The 14,244-nt window shown below is 44.6% G+C and overlaps 1 protein-coding gene across 1 annotated transcript; it reads right to left on the bottom strand.

The window, feature by feature from the left end:
* Positions 1 to 601: 601 nt before the first annotated feature.
* On the bottom strand, positions 602 to 7,694 carry LOC147462548 (uncharacterized). The gene is made up of 3 exons (XM_086493800.1): positions 5,860 to 7,694; positions 3,183 to 5,675; positions 602 to 701 (listed from the first exon to the last, which is right to left on the bottom strand). The coding sequence occupies exons 1-3, from the start codon at positions 7,692 to 7,694 to the stop codon at positions 602 to 604; spliced, it is 4,428 nt and encodes a 1,475-aa protein (XP_086349926.1).
* Positions 7,695 to 14,244: the final 6,550 nt, after the last annotated feature.

Here is a 14,244-nt window from a genome sequence, read left to right as displayed (position 1 = left end):
GCAACCGTTCCGCGCCAACGCTGGCTGGTTGCAGTAGCAAACCATTGCAGGTAGAGTCATTATAGAAAAAAACATTAAGTCCATGGAATTGGCAAGGGATTTCAATATTTTATGAATGATATACCTCTCTCCCCACCACACCATCAGCTCGCCTTCATACCGGGGAGAGAGAGAGAGAGAGAGAGAGAGAGAGAGAGAGAGAGAGAGAGAGAGAGAGAGAGAGAGAGAGAGAGAGAGAGAGAGAGAGAGAGAGAGAGAGAGAGAGATAACGATGAGCATGGAAGCGAGGATTTCTTGGCTGCAATCCAGCCCATTCAATCGTTGTCATCCGCCCTCAAACACTTCAACCTCAGATTCGTCTTCCTGTGGCTCCAGTAGCTCTGTGGTCTGGTTGCAAGTAGCAAACCATTGTGGGTAGATTTCTTATAATAAAAAAAACATTTGCCAAAATGAGTTTATTAAGTCCATGGAATCGGCAAGGGATTTCAAGCTTTTATGAATGCCCATTTGATGCTTCCTGCCCATAGAATCACGCCCACATCATCTGGCTCATGCCAACGAACTTAAGAATTCTTGAATTGAACTTTTGGTAATTAGTAAACTAGAGCTTGCCACGACCCTTTCGCTGCATCTCTTTAAAATAATTTATCTCTTTGCTATTGTCTAAGACCTCATGCATGTCAATAGCTATGTTCACAAATCTAGAAGACAACAATCAATTCCCATAAAGTTAGGTGGACCTATGATAGCTAGACATGTTCACCTCTCAATCAATTCAACTTGCTTGTATAAGCACCTTTAGATTTTGCACTATAACTCTGACTCTGTCAATTTCTCTCTCAAGCACAGATATCCAATTCTCTTCAGAAGTATTGACTTCCAAAGGATCACTCTCACTGTGATGCAACCATTTGAAAGAAGTTGACAACCTTCTATGCTTCCTTGGTTGATTTTTTTTATCTTGCAAGCTGGTATTGTCCATTCATTTCATTTCAAGGTCTTGTCCATCTAGACAAGCCCAGATTAGAGAATGTCACTCTTTATAAATCTGTTTGAGTAAAGGAGACTTTAGGAATCAACTTTTATCATTAGCTAAGCAAAGAAATAGTTAATAAACATTTACCTGCTTCACATGAGCATCATAGAATGGGCCCTTCTCTTGTGTTCTTAGAAGATCTTAACATGGATTAATTGTTAGTCAAGTCTGGTAAAAAGAAATAGATAAATCACACCTCGAGAATCTCATTGAGATGGTCATCAAGAAATTGGGTATGCTTGAGCTCATCATGCATAATTTAGGCACATCACTTCATCATTATCAATGCATATGACATTGATGTAGTTGTAGCTAGTGCATTTCCTCCACCATTTAGTGCCGAGCTAGGAAGGAGAAAGGGAGGGCAACTCAAGGGTGTTTCACTACGAAGATAAGAGGAGAGAGAGAGTGAGTGTGTTTTTGCTTTCTTACGTAGGCTTATGAGGTTGTGTGTTGACTTTTTTTGCAAAATCTAGGTGCCAAAATTTTTGTCAGCTATTTTTAAGAGGAGGTATGCCAGATGGAATTGACTTTTATATGTTTCAAGTATGAAGAGATTGCTCGTGTCTCGGGTTATCAATTTTCATAGTGGTTTTAAAATATCTTTTTTTGTCGATTGAATGTCAAATTGGTGGTAGTGAAAGTAATGTGCATGGCATATTTTTTTTCTTTCACCATTGTCGCTATTGTATTTAATTGCTCGGCTTTGTCTTTGCTCGATGTTTTTTGCTCAATGAGAAAACCCCCCTTCCGATGCAAGTTATGTTTCTTTCAAAATCAAAGGTAAAAGATGCATTAAAAAATAGTAAATTTTGGAAACCTTCCGACCTTTTTGCCCATCTTGTGCCAATTCTCTCAAAATCCAAAAGCAAATGTATTCGCTTGTGAGAATGAATTTTGAATGGGTTTGGTAGTCCTTACAATGTAGTAGTAGGTAAGTACCAACTCTATTTTGATACGCCTTGCTCTTTGCATGGCGTTGAGCGCTAAATACTTTAATGAAGCTTTCTTGGCTTGAGTTTTTCAGCTTTGTATCTACATAGTATGAAACTCAAGGTAAACCACTAGGCTATATGCCTATGTTGGTCCTTGAGCTCCCTTTCAGCCATAAAAAAACAAGGTGAGAACTCACAGTGGCCTGCAGAAAAGAAGGGAAGGTTAGTTTTTGGTGATGAGGAGGTATGTAGTGGAGTGGTCGGACCAGTAGTTGTAGTTAGTGCCGGACATGGTTTGTGACAGGTCATTGCTAACCCATACGTGGTCCATCATAGAGTTGTGTACTGTGGTTGGATGGTGTATCAATTGGTGGAGACCGTGCTGGAGAATGAGGTTGGAAAGGGCTCTATATGTGGTAGTTTCCTCAAGTGCGTCAATGTTGAAATCTCCCATTATGATTAGTGTTCGCATGGTGCGGGTTGAATCAAGAAGATTGGAGACGCTATGCAGGAACTGCAAGACCGATGATGTCGGTGCCTTGTAGAGTGAAATGACTGTCGCTAGGCACTTGTTGGCGCAGTGGAAAGTTGCATGGATCGTTTCAAGTGTTTGATTGATGCAGATGTGTATTGTCTTTATGAGAATGGAGATGCCGTGTAGTTGTGTTGAGGATATGTTGTGAAGCCTGGGAATGGTTGTCGCATGTTGTCGCGTCTCTTGTAGGCAGAGGACATCGGAGGCCATTAGGCTTTTGTCGTGGATGATGCCGTTTGCATGCTTTGCAAGGGAGACGACATTCAGTGATTGGACAATGTAATGTGTATCTTGGTGGAGATCTAGTTGCTTTTGGACGGGGAGATAAGTTGCTTCTGTTCTCAACCTGTGGAGCTCTTTGAGAACTGATGCGTCGGTGTGAATGTTGCAGGGCAGCAAGCTCTCCACCAAATATAGATTTGCAGTGTCACGAATTCGTGTAAGAGCAGTTTATGCGAGGCCATGAGACCTAATCCCTTTGGGGTTGAAAGCTAGTGTGTTGAGTGTAAGCCCTTGCGAGCGGTGAATCGTACGGGCTGCAGCAGGCTGAACTGGGAATTGCTTACGTGTGAGGGTGTTGAAGTAGTTCTTGCCAATTTGGAATTCGCGTGTGATGCGGAGAATTGGCGTCCAACTAGGCAATGTGAGTGGGTTGTGAAGATGACGGTGGTCGTACCTTTGTTTTTGCCCTATGCTAGGGTTGGTGAAATGAATCCAGAGGCATGCCGTGTCGGAGAATGTAGTGTAGAGCTTGTAGACGCCTTCTGCACCGTTGACGGGGTCGTCGGGAATGTCCAGATTTCCAACGCATAGCTCGACCACTAGGCCCGGCTTCAGGCACAATGTTGCTTGGAGACCTGCAGTTTGTCTGGCGTCCAATGGAGTTGCTATTGTTTTGCTGCAAGAGGCGCCATGCTTGTCAATTGCTTTTAATATGTGTGGCTTACCGGGCAATTCTGCGAAGACCTTTTTGTTGTGTTCATCCTTTGCCTTGTTAGAGTAGAATAGGTGTGACATGGTTATGTCAGCAGGCAGCTCTCTGTGGAAGGAGTTGTTAATGTAAGCAAGGTCGTTGTTGGTGTGTGATCCAGTTCTCATTCGGTTGAGCACCTCTATAAACTGTCCATCGGTTTGTCTCATTGTCATCGTTAATTCGTAGCACTTAAGGAATTCATGCCAGTAGGAAGGTGCAACCGCCTCGAGAAGAGGTTGCTTGGTTGTGAATATCCAAGAGTCTTTGACTGGGCTAGCTTGGCAGAGGTCACCACAAAGTATGACATCTAGGCCACCAAAAGGTTGGTCGTGTTTTCTCTTGATGGCACGAAGACATGAGTCGGCCAATGAGAAGACACTTGATCCTATCAAGGAGACTTCATCAAACACTACAAGCTCCAAATCTTGATAAAGTAAGGACAATGCATCTAGCTTTTCTGTTCTGAGGCTTGTGTGTGTCGTAGTTATCAAAGGCAAATGTAAAGTTGAGTGTATAGTTGTACCACCAATGTTGAATGTTGCCTTGCCTGTATATGCCATCAGGAGTGCCTTAGGAAAGTCAGGATTGTGGCCCGACTTATGCGTGTAGAAACGAATGAGGGCTTCGACAAGCAAGAGTAGTGTGAATGTTTTCCCAGTGCCTGCTCCACCCGTGAGGAAGAGATGTATCTTTTCATATGGCGCTATGCATTTTTTAAGCATGACATCATCGAGGATGAGTCGTTGTTGTGGGTTTAGTTTCTTTATTGATGTGTGGGAATCCTCATTGTTCATGCCAATATGTTTGGAAAAATGCAAAGCAAATGGTTTCTTTGTCGGTTGGTTTGATGGGGTGTTGATCATCACGCTGGGATTGTTGGAATCGTTCAAGGAACTTACACTCCTCGTGCTGCGTGAGGTTGTGATAGCTGTTGCGAGTCTATCAAGTGGAGATGGTTCGACAACGAACTGTGATTCATTGTTTTTTACTGTCTCAATGTTCGAAGCATAGACATCGATCCAAGATGAACCTTCGGGTAGGTGCTCATTCTCATGTCTTGACCACGGCAAGAAGAGAAGGCATTGTTCTCTGTAGTGGTTGCTAGGGTCTTTGGCTTTATTGTATCTGACGTACCGCATGATGCGTGCCCTCTGTAGCAACTTGTCAGGCCTGGAGGGGTTTTTGGTTGTGGAAGCGAGCTGGGCCAAGTACATGGCAAAGAACGAGTGTGGTCTAGACGCATATTTGTCAATGATGGAGGCAGAGAAGATTTCTGTTGTGTCGTGGTGCGTTTTTTGTAGGGCGTTCTTCTTTTTGAGAACGAGGGCACGCTCTTCAGGTGGGTTAGTATTTATGTATATGAATTCTCTAGAGGAGCTATGCAATGGGAGCGAGAGACATATGTAAGTAGCTTGCTGTGAACTAATTTGCTGTGTCTTATGGATTGTGCTACCAACTTTTCGTAGTCTCTCCAGCGTTGTTGCATTGTTTGCGACACAGTGATCAACTTGTGACTTGATTGCTCCTATTAATGTATTGTCCATTTTTGTCATGTATGAGGTGCAATAGCTCGCAGCTCCATGTGCATTTAGCACAAACTGTATATCTGTATTTGCATTCCAAAGTGAAGCTATTGATTTTCTGAAGTTGTTTGTGAATATATTGCTTGGTTTGCGCTTGAGAAAAATGGTGGGTGTTGAGATAGTTGCTTGCAATGCAAGCAAGTATTGTTCCATGGAGAGTTGTACTTGTTCTAGCCATTCTTCAAACGTAGGGGCATTTTGTAAATCAATTTGGCTGAGTTGTTTTTCGATTTGTTGCAAATAAAGCTTGCCTTGTCTAGCTATGTTTGCCTCAAGTATTCCTTGTCGGATAATAGTTGTGAATGGCATGGGAAAACGTGGAAATCCAAAATGGTAACTTTTGCTCTTCTTTTGGCAAGTCTTATGATGCTTGTGCTTGTAAGCTTCAGAAAGGTCATTGGGCAAGATGGATCTATCTGTGCTAATGTGGGTATCTAGAAATAATACAATATCTTGATCTGAGTGTGTTGTGAGTGATGGAGCATTTTCTAGCCACAGTAAACCATGATCATGTTGGCTACCGCGACTTTGGAACTCCGTGATGAAAAAGAAGTCACGTATTTTTCCGCATATGGAGGAATCAGTGCGCAACAACCGTTTCATTGTGTTGAACCTGTTTACGTAGAAACGAGCAGTTGTAATGGGATCGGCACGAATGAGGCGACGTTGATATGAGCTCAGACTCTCGTCAGGCTCTTGGCTCAGCGGGACCAACTTCTCAAGTGCAGCAAGAAGCTCTTTCCATCTTCGTTCTGCGGAGGAGAACGTGACAAAAAAATGTAGGCGGTCCAAGTTGCCATATCATTGCGAAGACATTTTTTTTCATCTTTTCCTTGTAGTCAGGGGACGTGCGCAGCGCCTCGAAGTCTCTAAAGCCTAATCTTGAGTTCAGAAGCCTCTCTATGTTTGTGTCTTCTACAACCTGCCTTGCGGTTAGCACTTCACCCCCTAGCTTTCCCTTGCGCATTCGCACCCAAACAGAGGAAGCAACTTGTTGTGACATGATTTTGATAGACTTGAAAAATAAATTCTCGATGTCCAGGGCGAATCTTCTATCGACGTTTAGGAGCTCCCACTTTGCGATCGTTTGATAATCTTTGTTCGCGGCCTCCCTATATCTTCTAGGGGACCCAAAGAAAAGAGTCGGGAAGCTCAACTCCTCGCAATACTCGTCCGTGAAGATGCTCAACGGTGAATTGCCCTCACAAGGCGCAACATGAAGAATCTTGCCACTGTAGTCGACAACCTCTGCCGCACTTGTGACCCCATGAAGCATGACATCAGTCTGATCATCCTCAAGCTCAACATCGTGTGTATTGTTGTTAAGGGTATTTGCAGGAGGCATACTTAGACTGGAAAGATGTGCAAGCCACCTGTCGTTGATGGTGACACCTTCTCGTGTGTAGAGTGGTGTGGACAGCAAAGTAGTGGTTGCACGCATTGTGAGCAAGGGTCGCATAACACCGCTTAGGTAACATCTATCGTACTCGAGCTTCCGTTTGATGCCCACAAGGACAGAAGCCTCATCCTCAATGAAGCGAGGCAACACAATCTGGCTCTTCTCCAAGTTGGCAAGCACATTGACAACACTACCTCTAAGCCCATACTGACCATCGTACGTCAGTTCATGTATCTTGGTGAAGGGAATACGAATGGAGACCAAGCGTGCCTCTATGGGGTTTAGATCTGACACGAAGGGAAGCGCTGGATTGAACCCTGTCTCTTGCAAGCTCCATAGGCGGTTGCTATCGCTTGCCAAGTGTTTCTTGCACTGGTTGCAGATGTACACATCCGCATAGCGTCTTCGCTTCGTTGAAGTGGATTCCGCAACTGAAGGCAGAAGCTGGCGTGTTATCTGGCGGCGGAATAGCAAGCGTCCACATTTTTCGCATGGTGTAATGGGCTTGTCTTTGATGCTTATGTTGTATCTCTTAATCGCCTTGCTCAACCTGGCATGGGTGCGTCGTATCTGAGCACCGGTGACCAGGCCCTTCTCGTTCTTCAGGCGTGAAAGCTTGCATTTCACGGCCTGGGTTGTGTGCAATGTGTGTGGGTGTTTGGCTTGGAACATGCCGACGACCTCAATATCTGGCAAAGCCTCATGCAACAAGGATAGTTGATGCAAAGTGGCCACCTCATCTTCTTCCCATCGAACACGTGCACGGTTTGAGGACGTTGTGAAGGTGGGAAGGTATGTGATGCCGTTGGTTGTTTCGGAGAGCATAATGCCCTTTGCAAGAAATGGTTTCGATGGCATCCCCAAGATGATTGTTCTCACGCTGTCATCTATTTTCAAATACACTTTTAACCTACAAGTCACAGAGTGAGAGAAGGCCGCTAATATGTCGAGGCTAAGGGCAAGTGAGCTGGTGGATGTTGAATACAAAGACGAGCATTTTGTGGCTGTCATTGTGCTAGTGGGCTCATCATCATGGAAGAAGAGGCATGCACCCGGGACAGCATGTCTATCACGCAAGAAGCTCTCGAACAAGTTGTCGAGAAAATTTGATCTAAGGTCATGCGGGGCACCTGTTGAGTTTTGGAGATGGTGTAGCACGAGGAAGATGTCTGAATTGTTCGGAAACCGCGCCGCGAAAACGGTATCGATGTCTTGTTCGGCCAAGAGAGTCATTGGAAAGACACGCAAAGATTGTAAACATTAAGTCAGCTTGTGTGTTTGTTTGTATACGTGTGCTAGAGAGATAGAGAGATAGAGAGAGAGAGAGAGAGAGAGAGAGAGTCTGTGCTTTGGAAGGTTGAAAAGATAGAGAGGAAGGAAGAGTAGAAAGTGAGCTATGGAGAGACACCATGGACTTTCTTTTGAAACGGGATATACAATGGACAAGCCAAAATTTAGTTCATCGATTGTAGAGGTATCTAGGTAAGGAAGAATAGTTATTCGTGGTGAAAGGCCAAAATCTATTCAAATACATGCTCTCAAAGCATCTAGGTTTCCAGCAGAGGAGTGAAAGATATCATAGAGCCATTTGTGCCAATTTTGAACACACCCTCGACAACAGATGTCGATAAAATATCCCTCGCCTCTGGAATGCTCTCCATGTACAGCTCCTTGAAGCTCCTTGGCAAGCTCAGAAGACGATCCACCATAGATTCTGACACTTGAACCGCCACAACACGTCTGTCAATGCTGCTTCGAATCTGTGCCTCCAGTCTGAGCGTCGTGTTGATGACGTGATCTTTATCACAAAGAGAACAACACAGTCAGCCTTCGATCTTCTTCACCTTCAGCGAGTCACAGACTGAGCACTGGGAATGCAAGAGAGCCCTATTGAAGTTTACAAAGCGCAAAGTCCCCACAACCTACAAAAAAAACAAACGTGTAAAGACCACTAAAGATGTCTTCATCCGGTTGAGTGCAAACCATGGAAAGTCACCTCTCTATTGTAGCCGAGAGTCTCACACTGTCTATGAAATGCTATGGTCAATTCTTCCTTCAAACGTGATCCTCGCACGGGGGCCAAAGTTGTGACATCCAGAACAGACAATGTGCGCACCTTGCCCACGAAGAGGCCAATATTCCTAGCCACAAACATAACAATGTGCTCCCTAGTCATCTGGGCCATGACCCGATCGTAGTCTTGCTTTCAAGAGTTGACAAAGCTGACCTACATATGGCAAAAGGTTTGTCAATTTCAAAAGAAAGAAACGTTGGAGCCAATGCTTCTGATACGTACAACTGCTTTGTCATCTGGGGTCGGGCCATCAGCAACAACCAAATCCCCAAATGTAGCACCAATTCTTTGATGGAAATTACGACTTTGCAAGACAACAAACGCCAGTGTTGCTAAGGACAGACGTGGGCTAGTAGCCTCGGAAATTGCAGTGTCAGCAAGAAATGTTCTTATCTTGGTCTCAGGATAGAAAGCTAAAGTAACAGGGAATGCGTCGCAAGGTCTAATGGTTGTCGACGCATCGACATGCAAGGAGAACAAAGCTGACCCAGCATCGTTATGGTTTTTAGCCCTCACAAGAGGACAGTCAAGCCTAACGAAGAAGCCGATCTTGAGCTCCCTGGTGTAGGTCTCAATGAAGGGATCCACAACGACAACCGTAATCGTGTCAATGCACTCGGCATCGACGATGTCAAACTTGAAGTAACGTGCATTTTTCTTTTGCCCAGACGAGATGGAACGGTATGTGCCATACCAATTCAAGATTTTCCCCTCTATGGAGAAAGGTTTACTATCCTCATCTATATTGCTGATCATGAGTAGCGGCAAGGTTTCCTTGACTAACAAGCTTTTCCCTTTTTCCAGTAGCTTGCCACTATCCAAGACATTCCGAGCAGGCGAAGATTGGCCAACTTCTGAAAATGAGGCTGCAGCTTTCCCTAATTCGTGAGATGGGCAAGGAAGTTGTTGTTGAGAAGAAGATGGTGCTTGTGTGCACTCCTCTCCCAGTGGAGAGTATCCTTTGTCTGCAAAAAAAAACCAGAATACCATCTTAACGCAACTCGCCAGTCAAGAATGCACTGTAGCAAAGAAAGTCGTAGACACGTTAAGGCTATTCCGCAAGGAATGATTGTGCACATCAGCGATACCTGCATTGCCAACGAGATTGGCAGAAGGGCTTCCTTGAAGCAACGCACGCCTACTCCTCTTCCCAATTGCGATTTCCTCGAAGGCCGGATCTGGCGGTGACCCGGCAGAGCTTGACACCACCCGCTGCGATGAACATTTACCTGCAAGGCATGGAGGAGACTCAACGAATCTACGCAGTTCTGCAGGAGGAAAAGAAAAGCAAGAATCTAGTTAACCATAGCATTGACTAGTTGAGGAAAGCAAAGAGAGAGCAAAAAAGATCCTACAAGCAGCACGCTCGCAAAAGCAAAGGAAGAACGAGGCGCGGGAACGAACTTATTGGAAGGATGCGAACAAACTTGCTGGGAATATGATTTCTTTTTGAGCGAGCAAGCAAACAACCTATTTAATCTTGGAAAATGTCACCTTTTTGAATCCCTCGCAAGGTTGCATACACAAGAAGATTTATAAATTTTATGATCCAGGGAAACAGAGTCTCTCAATGTTTTTCTTACAATATATAAGATCATGAGCCTCTGCTCGAGAGACAATGTATATGGAGGCCATCGAGCTAGGAAGCGACATTGCAAGTTACTAAAGCGAGCATGAACATAAAGAGCGTCAGCTGGAGCCTCTTGATTCACTCTCCTCAAGCGAGCAGGAGGTGCGAGCATGTGTAGAGATGCATGTCAAAAGCTAATGGAGGACTATTGCCTGAGCCTGGCCCTGCTGAGGCTTGCAAGCTGTTGCATGTAGAGACAGCTCAGCAAAAGGTATAACCAGAGCATAAGAAGAGTCGAGCTATGGGATACGAGATAGCCGCTGTGTGCGCATGTTGCTATTGCTAAGCCGCTTGCCCCAAATCGTGCCCAGCCAGGCATACGGTGCCCCCCTCACAGAAGCTCATGATGTTGAGGCAAGTCACGTTGTGAGAATTCTCGTGCTTCTTGTCATACACTACACATCACATGTATGGTATGGCAACAAGGAGTTAGGTGTGTGAATGACTACAGCCTTGCAATGGTCTCCAAGCTGACAAGGAGTCCACATTGCCTGCACCGATCTTATCCCAACAGAAATGCGGAAAGCATGAACCCCATTCTTTATCGACCGAGCCCCATTACTCAAGTGAATTAATGCTCACATATCCCAGTTTGAATCGTAGATTTCCCGGTTTCAATTTAATTGAATCTTTGATTTCCAAGGTCAAAATTTGGGCAATATAGTTCTAAACACCTTATTTTGGACATTGATTATAATTATCTATTTGAATGGATCCTAAAAATCAAGATCTAGCAATGTTTTAGATGCAAGACACACACACACACTCTCTCTCTCACTCTCTTACTCACTGTGGCATGCAATGACAATGTCGGAGCGTGCTATCCTAGAACAAGATGCATCAGTGGCATTTGTTGAGCCATGCAACACTTACAGAACAGACGATATGTTCTCAATTTGCAACAGATTCGGATCGAGCAGGGAGGAAAAAGCAAAGCAATCCCTAGCAAGAAGGAAGATTCTAGTTTTGGAAGTACGACATTCGTGGGCGCGTCATGCAAAAGGTCTACACATGGAAACGATGACTGATCCTTTAGTTGAGGAGTTGACGAAACTGAGTAGTGTGGGGGAAAGTCGATGCAGATCTGACAAGTTCACTGCTCATGCTACTCACAACTTTACTTGCCGATGCCCCCTATAGTGTAATTGCACCGGCCTTGGGCAGAATGATGGTCATAAACGCCACCGGGCTCGAGTTCATCGTCAAAGTCAAGCTTCAGGCTCCCGAAACCGAGGTTGATTCCGACATTGAATGTGTAATTGCAATGGTGGATGAGCTGGGCATCACTATCGGGGACAATAAAGCAACGTGTCCTGCCAGTTGTCATTGCCAGTCGACACTCGGCCATCGTCGAAGCGCTGGAAATTTTGTTGTCCCCTGCTGCCGTCGCAAAGGGTTAAAGCAACTTCACATAATCTCGAAACAATTTCAATGGCCATGACAAAGAGCAGCATCTGTTGCTGTGTCAGATGATTATTAGTCCATCTCTCTCTCTCTCTCTCTCTCTCTCTCTCTCTCTCTCTCTCTCTCTCTCTCTCTCTCTCTCTCTCTCTCTCTCTCTCTCTCTCTCTCTCATTGAAAGATTCCATATAACCAAGAGCCGGCCAAGATTGAGACCGACAGTGTACTGCAGGGCTTAGTGAACAAGGGTAGCATAACTACTTTTATTAATAACAAGTACAACCAAGCAATATATTTAGTCTGTTCAGCACTTGAAACTCGCAGTGCAGCCAAGGCCGAGAACTAGCCTCGTCCTGCCATGCTCAATTGCCACATCAGGTGCACCAAGCCAAAAGAAAGCAGGACCAGCAAGAACATCATCGCAAGAAACACTTCGAGTGCATCGCTCGCACGTGAAAAGAAACCAGCACTGACAGTCAAAATCAAGACCAGCATAGCGCAAGCAAATCAACAATAATTATCGGCATACATAAGCTTACACGAAACCGTCGAGCAAGCATGGAAACAAACCTCCGGAGAAGTCCATGCTCTCACCACCGCTAGGCGAGGCATTGCTTGCACTCCCTTCACCGCCACCAGAAATACCAGCATCCAATGCCATGATAATAAAGGATGGTCGACAAATTTCAACTGCTCACGGCCAACAGCAACCTCTTCAACAGAATTCAGCAAAAGAAAACGTTCGTTCACATATGGTGACTCAAGCGAACTTAAATTTCGAATTCCAGCATATCAGCACATAGAAATTGAATACCGGAAAGAGAACCTTCCGCCAAATAGTGATAGCTCAAGGCTTAAACATCGAAGCAAAGATCACCACTTGCTGGCATATTCACAAAAGCAGGACACGTAGAATCTTCCAGTGGATAGATACATCAAAATCTAAAGCAGTAAAAAAGACTCGACACTTGTTGCTACATCCACAAAAGGCTTGCTGGCATATTTAGAGAAGACTTCCTGGCATATTTATAGAGGCAGGACAGAGAGAATCTTCCATAGATAGCTCAAAAGATGGAACAGTAAAAGACACTTGAGAATTTCTGCTACATGTGCAAAACGACGACACAGCATAAATGATGATCAGCTGAGACAGGGAGTTCTTACAACAATGCGTTTTTCTCATCTTTTATAGAAGCTACAATGAGCATCTGGACTGGATTAATATATTCTAAGCATCACATCCCAAGACCTGCTCTCAAGCACAGGGAATGAAGACGAACGCCATTCAGCACCTGAGGCCACACTTGCTGACGGCATTGAATGGAGTCGCCCCTAAAATCACACGGATCCACAACCTCGAAAAGCATCTAGACAGCGTCCGCCTTCAGCATTCAACACACCGCACTGCCGTGTGGAAGACCCGCACCACTGCACACGTCTTCTAGCAGCAGCACAAGAATACATGCAACTGATGTGCGCCACCTTCACAGGAGGACGACAGCTCCTACACGCGTCGCCCTCTGTGCTAGGAGCAGGGCAAAAGCCAACAGGGCCTCCTCAGCAGGAAAAGACATTACGGGTTCTCTCAAAGACCCTTTAGTGAACCTAGGGCCACGTGGCACGCATCCAGTGAATCTATCGGACGGCCCAAAAGTTGCAACAACTTTGCAGCCCAAACCCTACAGCCTTCCGCATGCCAAAAAAGGATACAAAACACCCCCCTCTCCTTTCCCTTTTTTTTTCCCCACCCTTCCCTTTTCCTTTCTTCCCCCTCCCCAAACTAATTAATGCATTTGTGAAAAAGTCGTTTTGGCTGCCTACCAGCTCATAGCTGTGGTTTGTGAAGTATCTTACTTTGAATTTTTCTTTTTTTCTCATAGCCATGGATTCTCATATACCTCTTGAGTCCTTACTATGTACCTTGGAAGCCCCTCGGCTTGTACCTGCAGATTTGATATTGTAGGTAAGTCATCAAATCATTGTGTAGGTTGTCAAAAACACCTTGGAAGCGATCTTGCTTAAGTCTTCAAAACCCCTCAAACTTGTATACTTATAGCATATCTCGAGCATTGTATATGGCTGCAAATAGCTTGTAGGGATAGTTGTGCTATTTTTGTCAAACTCGGGTGGTGTCTCTACAAAACATAATCAAGATCGAGTTAAACAATAAATAAATGGAACCTTGCAACCCAACTATGGTTATCGCTACCTCCGTTGATGACCTTGGTCATATCTAAGCCCATTTGTAGACCCGTGCAAAAATGCGTACTCAATAATGCTTGTAAAAATTTGAGAAATGAGAAAAGGAAAATTCATAAACTGATGAAAGAATTAAACCTTGTTTAAACCTTTTCTTGGTCTTATTTGGCTAATCCTGTCAGTTCTAGGCCTTTCTTGAATTATGCATGGTCTTCTTTTGGTCAATTTGGGTAATTGCAATATGCCAAAATAAGTCACAAAGCTTCACAATCGTTCCCAAGTCGAAGAGAGTTTGAAGCCTTTGAAATCATGCAGTCCTCATTGTGAGCCATCGAATGCCTCTTGCATGTATTTTCAACTCACCTTGATGGTTTATTGCATATGAAAATGTGTACAAGATCATCCAGCAAGCACCTTGCTCTACCTATGCAAAGTTCATAGAGAGCACCTTGCTCCTCGTCAACTCAAAGTCTACGACT

This window comes from Adiantum capillus-veneris, chromosome 2 (assembly GCF_014529385.1).
Source record: "Adiantum capillus-veneris isolate H3 chromosome 2, ASM1452938v2, whole genome shotgun sequence".
In the NCBI taxonomy this organism is placed as follows: Eukaryota; Viridiplantae; Streptophyta; class Polypodiopsida; order Polypodiales; family Pteridaceae; genus Adiantum; species Adiantum capillus-veneris.
Note: the sequence above shows the minus strand (reverse complement) of the source record. Positions and strands in the feature narration are given on the sequence as shown.